General features: G+C 35.2%; 1 protein-coding gene across 3 annotated transcripts in view; it reads right to left on the reverse strand.

The window, feature by feature from the left end:
* The window catches only part of intu (inturned planar cell polarity protein), a 31176-nt gene extending 13429 nt beyond the window's left edge, over nt 1–17747 (reverse strand). Inside the window, exons 1-7 of one of the 3 annotated variants that reach the window (XM_042759436.1) lie at nt 17585–17747; nt 14503–15068; nt 9194–9279; nt 4950–5147; nt 1488–1606; nt 1052–1141; nt 17–94 (exon numbers count right to left, since the gene is read on the reverse strand). In XM_042759436.1, the coding sequence (XP_042615370.1) occupies nt 17–94; nt 1052–1141; nt 1488–1606; nt 4950–5147; nt 9194–9279; nt 14503–15068; nt 17585–17676 (1229 nt within the window). In that variant the 5' untranslated portion in view covers nt 17677–17747. Of the gene's footprint in view, nt 1–16; nt 95–1051; nt 1142–1487; nt 1607–4949; nt 5148–9193; nt 9280–14502; nt 15069–16890; nt 17145–17584 lie in introns of those variants that run through there. The other 2 variants (XM_042759435.1, XM_042759434.1) reach the window with 2 other exon arrangements.
* Between the last annotated feature and the right edge of the window lie 430 nt (nt 17748–18177).

Raw genomic sequence — 18177 nt, forward strand, 5'->3', positions numbered from 1 at the left:
ATACAGACACGCATACCTGTCAAGAGAGCCGTACATGACCTTCAGCGTCCGGACAACTCCCTCAATCACAGTCTGCAGATACAACAGAGGAACCCTGAGGGACAGATGCACACTAAACTGAGAAACGAACACTCAAACAATGTCTAAAATTGACCCCAAATAATAATAATAATTATTAATATTATTATTGTTATTATTATTATTTATCCTGCATTTAAAATGAACCCAAAGGTATAACTCTAAAAAGAGAAATATCTAAAACAAAATTTCTAATGCACTTATATTAATTAATTAAATACAATTTAAATATATAAAATAAATAAAATAAAATAAAAACAGATAAAGGAACACAAAAATTGTGAATTAAACAAAAACAGCACTAAAGCTAGAAATAAAATAAAGGGTGGAAAAGTGAGAACAATAAAACTATTTTAATAAATTAAAATTATTTAGTAAATGTAATAATAGTAATAATAATTGTTGTTTTTGTTAGAATTGTTGTTGTTTGACTGTAATTTAAAATGACCATAACTTTTAAAAATAGAAATACCTTTTAAAAATCTAAACCAAAAGAGATTAATAATGAATTTAAAATTAAAAACTAGAACTCTCATGCTTTTGGAAAATAAAATAAAATAAAATAAAATAAAATAAAATAAAATAAAATGATAGCTTTCTAAAAAGTTACTTGAGAGACTTTAAAATACATGAGAAGCAGTGGATTGGACGTCATTCTTCATTGTGGAGCAATAGACACCTAAGGTTATGAACAAGCTGAACATCTGGGATTATGGCTCTGGTTACTGAGATTATTAATTATTACTGAGAAGTAGGATGACGTCAAAGGTCATGTGTTGTTACTAAGATCAATACCAATCACAATCACTGGAGTTATTATCTAGATTACAGATACTGGCTTGCGGACAGGATGATTATCGAGATTTTCGGTGAGTTTTAGGAGCTGAGCTGATTATAATGACAGTTATTATAGTTATTATCTAGATTATAGAGGCCTGTTGGCATGCAGGATGGTTATAAAGATGAGAATTACCTGCTGGCAGGTGCAGCTATCACCAGCAGATTGGATCCTTCCTTCCAGTAGCCCACATGAACCAACTGCTGCTGGAGCCACAGAGACGAACTACCGGGAAAAAACGACACGATATACAGCATTAAACGGGTTTAAACGTGACCACTCACAACTTTGCCACTTTTTTTAACGTTGATAATAATCATAAATATTTCTTGAGCAGCAAATTCTCATATTAGAATGATTTCTGAAGATCATGTGACACTGAAGACTGCAGTAATGATGCTGGAAATTCAGCTTTGATCACAGGAATAAAGTACATTTTAACATGTACTCACATAGAAAACAGTTATTTTAAATTGTAATAATATTGCACTGTTTTTACAGCATTTCTCATCAAGTACATAAATGCAGCCTTTGGTGAGCATAAGATACAAATGTTGACAAAAGCCCTCACCTGACTATCTGTCCTCCTGTGACATTCTCCAGCATGTCACAGAGCGTCAGGAAAATGCCTCTCACCGCTTTCAGCTGGACCGCAGCTTCAGACGCCGGATACTGGTACAAAATCTCCTGCTGAATAGAGCAAAGATAGCTCAGTTTAACAGGCAATACTGACCCCGGCATGTATGCATAATCAGCACATAACATAAATGCTTTATGAATTTTATTTGAGATCATTTTGCTTAAATAGAGGATAGAGGTGTCTCCCTTGTCAATTACGTCATGAGATAATAATAATAATCATCTTACAGAATAAATATCTTAATAATAAATATATTAGAGAATAAATTTCTCCCCCCCAAAAAAAATTCTAAAGTGTGAGCATTTACTCTGACCAGAAAATTTTCATTATAAATAAAAATTTTAATATTTTTTAAATAAATAAATAATAACATTTAATTCAATTAAATGTAAAGAAATAATTAAAAATAATACAATTTAATTAAAAGAAAAGAAAAGAAAGTAAAAGAAAATATTTTTAAGAAGCTTGAATTGTTAATAAGATTAGGAACATGTATTAAGTAAATAAAATAAAATAAAATAAAATAAAATAAAACGTACTACTTTGAAGAAGCATGGATTGTTCATAAGACAAGGATCATGTATTAAGTAAATTGGGAAAAAAAGGAAAGAAAAGAAAAGAAAAGAAAAGAAAAGAAAAATAATTCAATTTTACAAATTTAAAAATAATAAAATAAAATATTAAATTTTTTGAAGCAGCATGTATTGTTCATAAATTTTGGAACGTGTATTAAATAAATTGGATCAAATAACATAATAAAAAAAAAGTCTTTAAAACATACTTACTTTTAATAAAAAAAATTTTTTTTGAAGAAGAAGAAGCATAAATTGTTTATATAACTAGGAAGAAGTAAATTGGCTATCTTTCATAAGTTTAGCTCCTCTTTTACAAAACACATTGACTTTGAATTACGAATAGCTCGAAGCTTTGCCAAAAGCTTCACATATCCCCAGGAACAGCTATTCTTCTCATACGTAAGCTGCGGCAGCTTGAGATCGTTGAGGCTTGTCTGCAGGAGAGAATGAAGGGGAGGGACGTTTCCTTTGTCATTTTGATTAGTGTGCGGAGCAGGAACCATTCAACCTGGCAACACTTTCAGACCGCGAGCTTTTGAGTTTGTGTGAGAAATGAAGTTCTCACGTCCTCCTTCAAACCACAAACACACACACACACACACCTCCTATCTCTTCAGCGTATTTCTCACACTCTTAACGCTCAAGTCAGCGTTCTTGTTTTTGGCTTGACAGCAGCTCTGCGGCCTGCACTTTGAGAGCTGCAGCACATAAAAACACACATTATAAACGCTCAAACTCACATTAGAGCTCGGCGCAGTATAGAAAGAGGTTTTTAAGTGAGTTAAGGCTCAAACGAGAGCAACACAGAGCGATTTAACGGTGTAAATCAACTGCCCTGAACTCTCAGCACCTGCGGATGCATTTACAAAAGCCCTTTCAATGTGTTCAAAACTCCAGCCTGACAGTAGGCCACAAAACCAACCATAAACTTTGTAGAGGGTGTAAATCTGTGTAAGACTAGGACAGAGTCCCTCATTCCCTAGTTTTAAACGTGATCCAACACACCTGGATGTATTTTCATTTCAAGCAAACTCAAAGACTCTGATTAGTTGATTCGAGTGTGTTTAGTGTTTTTAGTTGGATCTAAACTTCACCCTGTTGTTATTGTTAACTGAGACTATTAAAAACATTTTTGTTAACTGAAATGTTTCTGAAGGTCCCAAAGCAAAATCACCTGGCAACGTTGCATATTTTCTTGATAATAATAATTCTGATATTAATGATCACAATATAGCTATTTTATGTTTTATCTTTGTTATTAAAATTAGAACAAAGATGCAAATAAACAGTAGAAAATATACAATATAAGAAAGAAACAAATCAAATAGTGCAATACTTTTTTCATCATCTACATCTAAACAGAAGCATTCAAGTAAAAAAAACAAATGTAAAAATCCCTTTAGTCTGTTCATTACAAATAAACTGATTATTAAAACTAATCAAGAGCAGCGAACCATTCCCTTTTTTTTGAGGTACAGCTCTCAGAAAACATTCAAATAAAGAGCATTTCAGATGTATAATTATTATTTTGGAGCATTAGGATCACTAGACGAGGGATTGTTTCATTGTTTTTGCCTGTAGCTAAAAATGAGCTGTTGCGCATTCCCATTGTGCCAGAATTTCTGATTTTCTTTTAGTTTAAGTTAGTAATTATTAACTAGAAATAAAAACTAAAACTGAACTAAAACTAAATCTGAAATAAAAATAAATAAGAAAGTAATATTTAAATAGAACAATAAGTAATAAAAATGACAAAACAAGAAAAAAAATTACTAAAAATCTAAACTTAAATGAAATTGAAAACGGAAAATATAAAAATAAAAGCCAATTCAAAAAATATATATATATTTAGCATAAAGTAAATTTAGCTAGTTGCTAGTTTAATATTTAAATCGCGTTGTAACTGACAATGTACTATTACAAGAATAATTAAAATTTGGGGGAGATTAAATAAAGTTAGAAATAATATTTAGCATAAAAAGAAAGCCAATTTATGCCGATTTTAATAACAAAAACAATTGTAATTTACAATATAATGTTTTATACTATTTAAATAATTTAATTTTAATGAATAATTTTTTTTACTGAATTTACAAAAATCATTGCAATTACAATTAATATTTTTTCAGATTGTAATATTTTTACTTTATTATAAGAATAATTAATATATTATCATTTGGGGGGAAATGTGTTTAATTGTCAAGAAAATAATTGCACAATACTAAAAACATTAATGGCCTTAAAATATTTCTTATTTTCTAAATGCAAACTAAAGATTTATTATTTTTATTATGTTGTTTTTGCTTTGCTTTGCTTTGCTTTCTAGGAATTGTGAAAGTCACACTACTGCCTTTCTGACAATCGTAACGGTCTAATTCACATTTTGCTTCTCTTTATGAATTGAGCAATTCAAGCCTTGAAAAAGAAAACTGTCCAAAGTCCTGCAGAGCGTTTTTCTCTCTCTCTCTGATGGGAACACGGCGTCTGGCTGTGAATTATTCAACCAGGCGCAGGCAAACGTCTGGCTCTCTTCTCCTGTTTCCTCACGTCACGCTGATGGCGCTGTAAACGTGAGCCGAGCGTCAGCGGCACAGCAGAGCCATTCATGCTAATTCCTGCCAGCTCGGCGCTGACTGATTTAACAGGGAAACTCTTTTGGATGGTGAAATAATGTTAATGGCTCAAGCACTGAAATAATCCACACACAGCTGCTTAAGCTTTGCCCAGTTCTCACAAGCTCAAAATGACATCTGTAATGCAGTCAATGGTGAGAGTCTCAGAACGTTTTGTGCTTCTGAATGAAGTCAAGTGGACTGACCTCGTCCTGCGGCGAATCAGAGTCCAGTTTGAGCGAGAGGTACATGACGATGTGTGGGACATGTGCAATGGACATCTGGAGCTCGACGGTGTCCTCGCCCCACAGCAGCCGCACCAGCTGACTGACCGCAGGAGCCACTTTCACTGTTGAGTCCGGGCCGATCCCGACGGGACAGACCGTCTCCAGAGTTAACCTCACCTGAGAAACACAGAGTCTAGCTTGACTGGCTGACACTTAAAAAATATATATATATATATTTATGTTGCTTCAAAAACAATGTATTTTATTTGATACTTACACTATCATCAGAAAGAATTTGTAATGTTTTTTTTCAAAGAAGTCTCTTTTGCTTACCTGGGCTGCATTTAATTTGTCAAAAAATAAAGTAAAAAGAGTAATATTATGTAATATTTTCACAATTTAAAATAAATGTTTTCTATTTGAATTTATTGTAAAATGTGATTTATTCCTGTTATGCAAAGCTGAATTCTTTTGATCGCAAATACACTTTAAAAAAAAAAAAAACTTACTTTAATTAATCTAATTATTTTAACCAATTTCAACTTGATTTTAAGTTATGCAAGATTCATATACATTTTTCTAAGTCACTTTAATATACAGTCGTGGCCAAAAGTTTTGAGAATTACATAAATATTGGAAATTGGAAAAGTTGCTGCTTAAGTTTTTATAATAGCAATTTGCATATACTCCAGAATGTTATGAAGAGCGATCAGATGAATTGCATAGTCCTTCTTTGCCATGAAAATTAACTTAATCTCAAAAAAAAACCTTTCCACTGCATTTCATTGCTGTCATTAAAGGACCTGCTGAGATCATTTCAGTAATCATCTTGTTAACTCAGGTGAGAATGTTGACGAGCACAAGGCTGGAGATCATTATGTCAGGCTGATTGGGTGAGAATGGCAGACTTGACATGTTAAAAGGAGGGTGATGCTTGAAATCATTGTTCTTCCATTGTTAACCATGGTGACCTGCAAAGAAACGCGTGCAGCCATCATTGCGTTGCATAAAAATGGCTTCACAGGCAAGGATATTGTGGCTACTAAGATTGCACCTAAATCAACAATTTATAGGTTCATCAAGAACTTCAAGGAAAGCGGTTCAATTCTTGTAAAGAAGGCTTCAGGGCATCCAAGAGAGTCCAGCAAGCACCAGGATCGTCTCCTAAAGAGGATTCAGCTGCGGGATCGGAGTGCCACCAGTGCAGAGCTTGCTCAGGAATGGCAGCAGGCAGGTGTGAGCGCATCTGCACGCACAGTGAGGCGAAGACTTTTGGAAGATGGCCTGGTGTCAAGAAGGGCAGCAAAGAAGCCACTTCTCTCCAAAAAAACATCAGGGACAGATTGATCTTCTGCAGAAAGTATAGTGAATGGACTGCTGAGGACTGGGGCAAAGTCATGTTCTCCGATGAAGCCCCTTTCCGATTGTTTGGGGCATCTGGAAAAAGGCTTGTCCGGGAAGAAAAGGTGAGCGCTACCATCAGTCCTGTGTCATGCCAACAGTAAAGCATCCTGACACCATTCATGTGTGGGGTTGCTTCTCATCCAAGGGAGTGGGCTCACTCACAATTCTGCCCAAAAACACAGCCATGAATAAAGAATGGTACCAAAACACCCTCCAACAGCAACTTCTTCCAACAACCCAACAACAGTTTGGTGAAGAACAATGCATTTTCCAGCACGATGGAGCACCGTGCCATAAGGCAAAAGTGATAACTAAGTGGCTCGGGGACCAGGATGTTGAAATTTTGGGTCCATGGTCTGGAAACTCCCCAGATCTTAATCCCATTGAGAACTTGTGGTCAATCCTCAAGAGGCGGGTGGACAAACAAAAAACCCACTAATTCTGACAAACTCCAAGAAGTTATTATGTAAGAATGGGTTGCTATCAGTCAGGATTTGGCCCAGAAGTTGATTGAGAGCATGCCCAGTTGAATTGCAGAGGTCCTGAAAAAGAAGGGCCCACACTGCAAATACTGACTCTTTGTATAAATGTCATGTAATTGTCGATAAAAGCCTTTGAAACGTATGAAGTGCTTGTAATTATATTTCAGTACATCACAGAAACAACTGAAACAAAGATCTAAAAGCAGTTTAGCAGCAAACTTTTTGTAAACTAATATTTATGTAATTCTCAAAACTTTTGGCCACGACTGTAATTTAAGTTAAAATAACTTGTACAGCCAGTTTTATTGCACTTAAAAAAATTAAGGCAGCTAAGTTAAAGTTTTAAGTTAAAGTAAAGCACAGTAAAAACAGCAATACTGTAAAATATTATTACAATTAAAATAACTGTTTTCTGTTTTAATATATTTTAAAGTGTAATTTATTCCAGTGATGTTTATTTGATCAAAAATATAGAAAAAAAAAACTCCAGCAATATTATTAAATATTATTACAATTTTAAATTGCTATTTTCTATTTGAATATACTTAAAAATGTAATGTGTGACCCTGGAGCACAAAACCAGTCTTAAGTCGCTGGGGTATATTTTTAGCAATAGCCAAAAAAAAAAAAAACATTGTATGGGTCAAAATTTAATTTTTAAACTTAATTTTTGCTATGTATTGCTAAGAATTTATTTGGACAATTTCAAAAGCGATTTTCTCAGTATTTTGATTTTTTGCACCCTCAGATTTTCAAATAGTTGTATCTCAGTTGTCCAGGGTCACATTTATCCCTGTGATCAGAGCTGAATTTTCAGCATCATTACTCCAGTCTTCAGTGTCTCATTTTCCTTCAGAAATCAGTACAATATGCTGATTTGCTGCTCAACAAACATTTCTGATTATTGTCAATATTGAAAACAGTACTTGCTTCGTATTTCGGTGGAAACTGTGAAACACTTTTTTCATGATTCCTTGATGAATAGAAAGTCCAAAAGAACAGCATTTATTTGAAACAGAAACCGTTTGTAACATTATAAAAGTCTTTACTGCCACTTTTGATCAATTTAACGCATCCTTGTTCAAAAAAAAAAAGAAGTCTATTCATTAATTTCAAAAAACTAAATCTGACCCTTTGTTGGTGTCAGTGTCCAGTGAAAGGCCGCTGTCAGTGGACATGATGGTTTTGTTCCTGTGGTTTAGTAACTCTTAAGGTCAGACACAACATCGAAAGTCAACAATCACGCAACTCTTTAAAATTCATAAATCACTAGCCGAGGCAAAGTTCATTTTAAAATCTTGGCAAGCCCTTTGAAACCTCACAAGAGCACACTTCTACCCTAATATCATAATAGCCTCGCCTGTCCTTTTTTGTCCTATGGTGTAATTTGATATCAGTTCTCCTCCTTTAACCACTTTCTCCCTCTCTCCTCTCCACAGGATAATGGCTCTTTTCCTGTGGCCTACAAAAACAAGCGTTACTGTAACCGCCGTCGTTGCCGGGGCGACGCAACTCTGTAATTTCGACATTCCATCCTCTTTCAGGCAACTGAGTGAACAGAACCAGCTTTAGAAGTGATCAAATGGAAAGCATTCTCAGAAAGAAGCAGCATCTAGCTATAGAAAAACACAGCTGCAAAGAGCCAACGTTTGGTTAAACTCAACATCTTCAGACTGTCCCCATGATGCAACACACTCTTAAAAGTAAAGCTTGAGCTCAGCAGCAGCTTATGACTTGAGGAAACTATCAAAGCTTAATGCACATCGACAGTCCATTTGTCTTGTTTATGACAAGATCACGGCCAATATTTCACCAAGCACATTTAACCAAATAAAGTTTAACTCTTTAAAATTTGCAGAATCATTTGTTAATGTAAAAAATATTGTTAGTCTGGAGGGTTTTCGGGAAAAGAATAAAATCAGTCAGGCAGAGCGTTTACTCGCAAGCCCGAGAGGCACAGAGCAGAAAGCTTCTCAGTCATTTCAAGCCAATTAAGACAAATAAATCCCTTAAAAACAGACTTCCACTCCCAAAACATAAAGTTGACCTGATGTGACCCCAGCGTTTGTGAGTTTACGAGAGGTCTGCGGGCAGGAAAACTGAGCAATTATCTCACAAGTGGTGAAAAGCATCTGAGATTTGAGATTTTTCTCAGCTTTCATCCTCATATGTACCTCGGGGTTGAACTATTTGACTGCTGCAGACGACTACAGAGCAAAATAAACATTATGAGCCACACATTTGTTCATTTTCTTTGTTCGAACTTCAAAAACACCTTTGGCTCGGTTTCAAAATTTCAAGCATTTAGACTTAGAAAGTCTAAAATCTCACACTTACCTGTGTGGGGCCCGGTATACAGGACAAAACCCTCTCAATATTTTCTGAAGTAACGTCCACATCGTCCACAGCAACCAGGACATCACCTACAGAAAACATGAAAAACTAACATCTGGAACTTGTCGCCTGATTCTTGAGTGTGCAAACAGCTTAGGTACATCGTATCTCTATCATAAGATAAAAAACAAATGCACATCAAACAGCACCTCCACCTGCCTTCGGTAGATTTGCACACTCTTCCCTTTGCGGCATGCAAAGATTTCCCTCAGTTATTTCAGATAAACGGTCTAATTGCTTTAGTATGGAGGGGCGTTTGAGAAACAATCGTAAAAAGCTGCTGGGGAAAGAGTTTTCGGGCTGCTGTAACCCGTTTGGAATTTCTTTGGTCTGCCTCGGGAAGAAAAAGACTGCGGGTTCCACTTGAATGTCCTTTTAGGACATTCACTGTAAATATACTGCACAATTGAAAAAACAGCTTCCAATCGTATGATTTCATTACCAAATGTACTAGGAACATAAAACTAGAGTGCTTAACAAGCAGTTGTGAGAGAGAATATGAGCAAATGCAAACCACAACACCAAGCTGCAACTTTACTTAACAGTTTAACTTGACTTTAATTAATTGTTAAAGGGTTAGTTCACCCAAAAAATCGTTTCAACCCCATAAGGGCTTCGTTCATCTTCAGAACACAAATTAAGATATTTTTGATGGAGTCTGAGAGCTGTCTGACCCTGCATAGACAGCAACGCAACTGAAATGTTCACAAGTCCAGAAACGTAGCAATGAGATCTGTAAAATAATCTGTGATCTGTGGTTCATCCACAATTATATGAAGCTATGAGAATACTTTTTGTGCGCAAAAAAATAAAACCTTTATTCAACGATTCGTCTCCTCAGCATCACCCTGTAAACAGCGTATGTTATTCTATGTCAGCTGTGTCACGCTGGATAGGATATGATGTTTCCATTCAGATCAAATCACAACAACGTAGGAAACAGTGTATCCGGCGTGACGCAGCTGACATAGAACAACATACGCTGTTCACAGGGATGTAACGATTCACTCAACTCAAGATTTGTTTTGATTCATGATTTTGATTTCACGATCTGATTTTTTTTTTTTTTTTTTTACAAAATTATATTTAAGACCAATTATGAGTTAAATGTGTCCTTTAATTATTGCTTGGACAAAACGCTGTACATTTCTTTGTGAAATTGAAATATAACTATAATAATATACTAATATAGCACTTGCATATTATTGTTCTTTTGTTGGTTTTGATTGCTTCTGTTGTCCTCAATTGTAAGTAGCTTTATATATAAAAGCGTCTGCTAAATGATAAAATTTTAATATAATGTAAATGTAAATAACAAAACGAAATTGAAATTTTAAAACAAGCCCCAAATCAAATAAATAACACAAATAAAATAAATCTCTAGATATAAACAAAATAAGGCTTTGTCTGTGCTCTTTCCATTCAAAATTAGAGGCAACCACTGCATTTTAATCATGATCCAAACAAAGATGCTGCATACATGCAACATGAGCAGTTTTTTAATCTAAATTAGATTGTATAATTTTGAAATTTTGAAGCAAAAACAGAATGGTTTGACTTCAGTTTTGTGAAACTATACATAAAAATATCTGCATGAAACAGAAACAGCAGATGAGCGAGGAGCGTCTCGCTGCAGCCTGCGGTGGACATCCAACCCGGCCCACATCCAAGTGTGACGTCACAGACCACGCCCATGTCAAAATACGTCACATTCTCATTCATTTTGAAACAGGAAGAAGCATCGATAAGAAGATAATTTGTATTGTTTGCCAACCGCTAAAAAAGAAGCTGTTGTTTGCCGTGCCGGTAAGTAAAAAAAATATCTTTGGTCTTTACCAAACGTTGACAACTTTAAGAACGTGTGCGTCATTTGTGTGCATGTGCATAAACAACAGTAAGTATTTTTAATTTCAACTTCACACCGCCACGTTATTGCTAGCAACAAATATACTTGTATATATGTGTGTGTGTGTGTGTGTTTGGGGGTGGGGGTGAGATGAGTGTTTTTATGTTGGGGGGGTCTATCTATCCACACATGTATGTATATATGTATGTATGTATTCGTGGCATGCATGCGTACACACACACACAAATACATACATATATACATACATACATGTGTAGATAGATAGATAGATAGATAGATAGATAGAAGGCAAAAGTCTTACAACATAAAATCAATTATGAATCAATGTGCAATATTTTTTTATATACCCTTCCCCCCCACACATAACACTCATCTTACCCACTCAGAGACACACACACTTCATCCCTCTCACACATATGTACTTACCTGCCCCCCCACCACCACCACTACCACACACACTGAATAAAAAAAAAAAAAAATCACAAAACACTCACATACATATAACCTCTTTAATGATATACTCTGATCACAGTACCCATGCACAGTAACTTGGTTGGGCTACCGCATCATTTCATTATGTCTTGCTGGATAACTCTCTGTATGTCACAAATTATCTTTGTATTCTTCTATGTTAACAAAAAGATCACCTAATGTTTGTTTGTCATGTTTTACAGCATTCTACACATTTTCAGTCCAAGCCTGATGCAGGGCAGTTCTCCCGGGTTAAGGGGTCCCTGCTGCAGTTTCACCAGTAAAGAAAATTACTAGTTACAGTTCACTTGAAGGACCACGTAAGCCATGCAGTGGTGCATGGAGGTATGGTGAGAGCATTTCTTTAGATATTGATTGATTTTTGTGGTTTAAAATCATAAATATGTTTATGTAGAATGATGAGGTAAATAATTTTTAGTGGACACATATACCCCCAAGACGTATGTATTCTCTATTTTTAACAGGAGCGCCAAGAGGACATAAAGTGGAAGTTTGTAAGGGACATTGGTCCAGCGTGGTACAGAGTCATCGTGGGTTATTCTGTGGGGAGGTGACAGGGCCTGCCGTTCTCCAGATGGACAGTAAAAATCAACAGAATGCCATCAAACACTACCTGTATGTAGAATCGGAGGATATATTGAAGCAAGGAATCTCTCTGTGTAGTCTATGTATGTATGTGTGTGTACTGCATGTCAAGAACTGTTTATCTGATCATTCAGCTGCTCAGACTTTATAATATTTGGAGCATACCTTTTGTTAAACACAACCAGTCAAAAGTTTTTGAACAGTGACATTTTTTAATGTTTTTAAAGAAATATCTTCTGCTCATCAAGCCTGCATTTATTTAATCCGAAGTACAGCAAAAACACTCCAATTTTAAAATATTTGTATAATATTTTGCTTTTTGTAATATATTTTTGCTATTTAAAATAACAATTTTCTATATTTATATTAAAATTTTATTTATTAATGTGATTTCAAAGGTGACTTACTCCAGTCACATGATCCTTCAGAAATCATTCTAATATGCTGATTTGATTCTAAAAAAAACATTATTATTATTATATGTTAATACACTGAAGACTGGAGTAATGATGCAGACAATTCAGCTTTGATCACAGGAATAAACTGCATTTTAAAATACATTCAAATAGAAAGAAGTTCTTTTAAATTGTAAAAATATTTCACATTACTGTTTTTGCTGTGTTTTGGATCAAATAAATGCTGGCTTGGTGAGCAGAAGAGACTTTAAAAAATAATAAAAATCTTACTGTTCAAAAACTGGTGGTGTATATTATTATTATTATTATTATTATTATTTTGTAAAATTGTACATGTAATTATTTTTATAAAATAATAAATATAAAAATACCCAATGAAACAATGGATGCCTTTTTCATTCATCTTTAAGTATGTGGAGGACCTGGACATGTTTCATATCAAGTTGTGATGAACAAGGCCTGAAGGTCAATGTCATGTTATCTATCAATGCAATCTTTATTCAGCCTAAGTATGTGTAGCCTACTGCATATGGGGAACTGTTGATTCTATCATTCAAATGTTAACACTTTATGATAAGTGGAATAAATCTTTAGAAAATTAAATGACAATTATACAATACCAACTTTTTACAATAATTTTGCATACTTTTACAATACCAGAATCTAATTGTCCCCTTTAAATTTGATGCATTTCAATTTTGCCTTGGGTAGGTCAAAATCGTTTTTTAATAAATGTGTATTTATCTCATTACATAAATGAATAAGTTAAGGTTTAAAAGTTTTAATTGACAATTAGCCTACTTTAATCAACATAAGCGTTTTAGGAGCTGTTATGATGACGAAATCAGCTCCGTATATTAGACATATTAAATATATATTAGATTTAAGTTGTGCCATTTTAGCCTAGACATCCTTTACAAAAATAAGGAAACGTGTATTAGTAAAACGAAGGACAATATTATTTTATTTAGATCCCATTAACTTCCATAAATTGATTCAACATACTTCCGGGTTTCCAGGTACGGGGATATCACATGATGTGACGTATTTGATAGGGGCGTGGCTTTCGTTTACGTCACACTTGGACGTGGGCGGGGTTGTGTCGGGGATGGGCGTGACTTCTGACGTCACACTTGGATGTGGGCGGGGTTGGATGTCCACCGCAGGCTGCAGCGAGCCCTACTTGAGATGAGCTGAACAAGATGCAGATTCACTCTCTGCCAGCAGGTGGAGCTTAAAGCGTTTCGTTGGTTTCTGCTATAAACGAAGCAGCTCTGCACTTATGAACTTTAATATGCATAATACAGAGACAAGACGAAAAGAAAAAATACCATCTTAACTTTTCTAAAGACAAAAAGTTCCTCTCAGACATACATTCACATAAACTCCTACACCTCAATGAATCATGATTTATTTAGCATTTTGAATCGTCACATATTTGAATCGATTTTCAACCGGCTCGCGGTTTATCGTTATATCCTTAATAAAAAGGATGAGTAATAGCTAATATTTTCTTATTGATCTGTTTAGCGAAGCCCTCCATAAAAAAAGCCTTGCAAATTAATTAAAGAACAAGTTATACAGGCACTTCATATTTAATAGTACTTGATGATTTGCTAATTGCATTTAATAGATTACACTTTCAATAACATATGCACTTGGTTTGTAAAACGTGTTTATGCACATTTGGTCTGAGTTCTTGTTGCATTTAAACGGCTTTGACCAGCAGGCATCAAGCGTTTCGAGCGCTTTGAAGCAGTGAATCATTTTGCGAAGCAATTGGTTCAAAGTATGGAAATTCGTACTGTACTTTTGAACTGTAGTGCAAGTCTGTAAGTATAAATACTAGTACATTTTCCTAACTGAGCAATTCCTTGTCTAGCTGCGCTTACCGATAAGAATTTCCGCACACTTGCTAGCGGGACTGTTTGGGACCAGACCATGGATGATGAGTTTTCCCCCTTTTTTCCCAGCATGTCCTCCTGGACGGTGAACGACACCCAGCAAGGCCTCTAACAAACCACCTCTCTCAGAAGATGGAGACGAGGAACCACAGAGCCGTTTGGGGTTCAAATACACGCACACGTCCTTCATTCGCTGCTGCTGGACCACCACTCCAGGCCGCTGGCCCACTTGATTCTTCAATATGGAGGTGGGACGCTGGGAAGACCCTGCGTCTTTTCCTTCAGCAGCTTTCCTTTGAGATGGACGCCGCTTTCGTCTGAGGATCTTGGTGAACTTCTTGAGTTTTGCTTCGGATTTGCCAGCGGCTGCTTGCTTTTTGCCATTGTCGGAGATAATCTCGACCTCCTTTTCACTGAAACGGACGTGATTGGTGGCAGTGGAGTGATTGGCAGAGACCTGGGCCAGCAGAGCTTCTTCCTCTCCCTCACTCAGCTCCAGATAGAAGAGTTCACCGTTCTTCTGGACGTCATCCAGCCATTCTGGCTCCAGGTCACTGTGACACAAAACAAAGTGAGCAAAAATTCATATCACGATATTTTACACTGTCCAGGCGATATCGATATTATATTGCAATATAAGAAAAAAAAATTACAGGCAAAATATTTTAACCTTATATAACTAGAAAAAGTGAGGAATTAGACATGAAAAGTCTTTTTTTATTGAGCCATTGTTTTTCTTAAAAACTGCAAACGTGCAACATGAGGTAACGGTAACGGTATGAAACAACATAATACCGGTAGTCACTTTCATACTGGTATAGAGCCCACCCCTAAAATAAGAACTAACTAAGCCAATTCAATCAGCTTCATACGGCTGTAATCGACAGCAGGTTTTATTTAAGTATTGCTTATAATTACACACTGTAAAAATGACTTATTTTAAGTTGTATATAAAACAAAGATTAATGGAATAGGTTTTTACTATTTAAACCAGTCTTTCTACTTCAACATTTCATTTTAATTCAATGTATTTCCTGCTGTAAATAACTGCAAAATAGCAATTTCTATGTTATTATTGTTTTATTTTTAGTGTAGAATTTTTTAAATATTTTAAATGTACTTAATATTTCAGTTTTCATTTAAATTTTAAAGCTTTAGTCATTTTTTGTTATGTGCTTCAGTCACTTTTATTAGTTTTTCCCCCAAATATTTCTATTTAGCTTCATTTATTTTTCATATTTCAGTTGTATTAATTTTAGTACTCCATCTTAAACTTATTTTTATTTGTTAGTTGCCATAGCAACATTTCATTTTTGTAAAAGTTTTTTTTTCAGCTTTAATGAAATCATTTTTATTATTATTTTAGTTTTAGTTAACAATAAAAACACTGGACATTCATTTTTCAACATCACAATTTTAGGTTCCAATTTAGATGAAAAGAAAAGCTTATTAACTGGTTTTACAAACGTGACAAATTCATTTTTAAATTAATTATTCCATGTAGCTTCTCAGTTGATAAAAGCTGAAACTGCATGTAGACAAATAATAATAAAATATTTAAAGTAGTTTAAGATCAAGTACAGCGAACGATCAACTAATCGCTACTCACAAACACAATACTCCGGATAAGAAGACATTTGTTGTTTCTATGTGTGTGAAAACATTGCAATCTCTCACTTTTTGCAACAGACCACATTTCAGCACCACTAAAGTAAGCAATAAGTGGTACAAGAGAGTTCTGAAACAAACTAAACACTACATCAGCGATGAGTCAGAATGCTGCAGGGAAAGCCACACATCCTGAAGCTTTGAAGCCGAATCCTCTCCTTCATTCCAGAAAAGCTCAGCTCAGTATCCAGCCAGCCATTATTATGTTTTCTTCCCCATTTCTAAATTAAGCCACACGACTTTGGTGGTTAGCTCTTGGCAACCACGTCCATAAATTCACTAAAGATGGCGAATAGCATATAATTATTTATGATGGCTGACTTTCCAAATTGGAAACAGAAAAACCTCTTAAAAAAATGAGAGAGGGCAGAAAATGGACGAGGTCTATTTTTCCTTTTCATGGGGCTAAATGTGGGTCAGAACAGACCATTCAAATGAAATAAACCAAACCAGCTCCAGTACATTCATCCATTTCAATAGACTTATATATTAATAAAACAACAGTATACACTTGATGCAGGCTATGTTTACATACACACTGTATACTAATGCAGGCAAACTGACAACGATGTAAACAACAAAACGAAAGTTTTATAGCACAGCATGCAACTTGAAGATATCTAACTGGCATTCCAGTTATGAATAACTACAGTTTTTAATTTTTATTTTTGAATAATGACAGTTTTTGAGTTTGTTGATGTTTCTTACTCGGAGTATTCTGATGATGCGTCAGAATCAGTTTCCCTCCCTCCATCGTCCTCCTTATTTTCGCGTAAGTCGGACTCGAACCCCGTTCCGGTTCCGTCTTTAAACGGTCTAGAAGCCATTAACACATTTTTCTACTCAATAAACTTCAGATTTGTTCCAAGAGGCTGATTCTACTTTTGAACAGCAACGGCGTCTTGCCATGTTATCCGCATACGGGTCTCGTCCAGTGGCCACGTGACGCGTTTCTCAAACTGCGATTGGTAGAATCGAGTCGTTTCTATAGCGACGCGGAAGCTTTTGTCGACCAGCGTGGAAAGATGCTAACGTTAGAGACGACAGCAACAGAATCGCCTGATCGACTTCACAATCATTTAATAGTGTATAAATTAGTATAATAATAATAAAAAAATCATAATAACAGAATAGAAAATATTATGACAGCTTCGGTGTAAAATAGTGACAGCTAAGGTTTCTAAATAAATTAGCTATTTTGTCATATTGATAGAAAATTATTAATTATTAATTATATAAACTCGTAATTATTAAATTTCAAAACATTTGAATGTATCTGCACTCGAGGGGCTCCCAAAAACCGCACGAGGTCTTTAAATTCCGTCCGGCACGCGAGAAAAGCAACAAACAAACAACTCATAATATCTTATAAAAAAAAAAAAAATAAAGCAGTCCTACTAACCTGTAAAGAAGCACGCTCCGTATAGAATCAAAATCCTCCAAGTTATTAGAGAAAGACTGAAAAGAGCTTCCATCGGAGCAATTATTAAACATTATTTACTCGTCATGCTTATAACAAGCTGTTTCGTCGTTATTAATAAATTAGTCCTTGATGTGGTTGGCTTTTAAATACCTGAGTTTGAATAGGCTATAATAGCGATTCAGTGGAGGAATGCTGGGGCTTCTCTTTTCAAAGACTGTTACTGAGCTCGAATCCAGTTCCTTTGTGAAGAAGTAAAGAAGTATGACTGCGGTCTTGAGTATTTCTCCAGACAGAGAGACTGACTGACTGACTGCTCGATGCTCGTCAAAGGCTCATTCTCATGGAGAGAGAGAGAGAGAGAGAGAGAGAGAGAGAGAGAGAGAGAGAGAAAGAGAGAGAGAGATCTTTTCCTCTAATGTCCTTCTTTCAACAGTATTTGTTCAAATGTTATTGCAGTTGCTCTATTGTTCTAAACTTCTGTTATTAGGTTCTCTATTCCTAATAGTAATAGGAATTTCAATTCTTTGGCAATGCAACATGTGCTTTTCTTTTGTCAGCTGTCTGAATTTAGT

Source organism: Cyprinus carpio, chromosome A7 (assembly GCF_018340385.1).
Source record: "Cyprinus carpio isolate SPL01 chromosome A7, ASM1834038v1, whole genome shotgun sequence".
Lineage (NCBI taxonomy): Eukaryota > Metazoa > Chordata > Actinopteri > Cypriniformes > Cyprinidae > Cyprinus > Cyprinus carpio.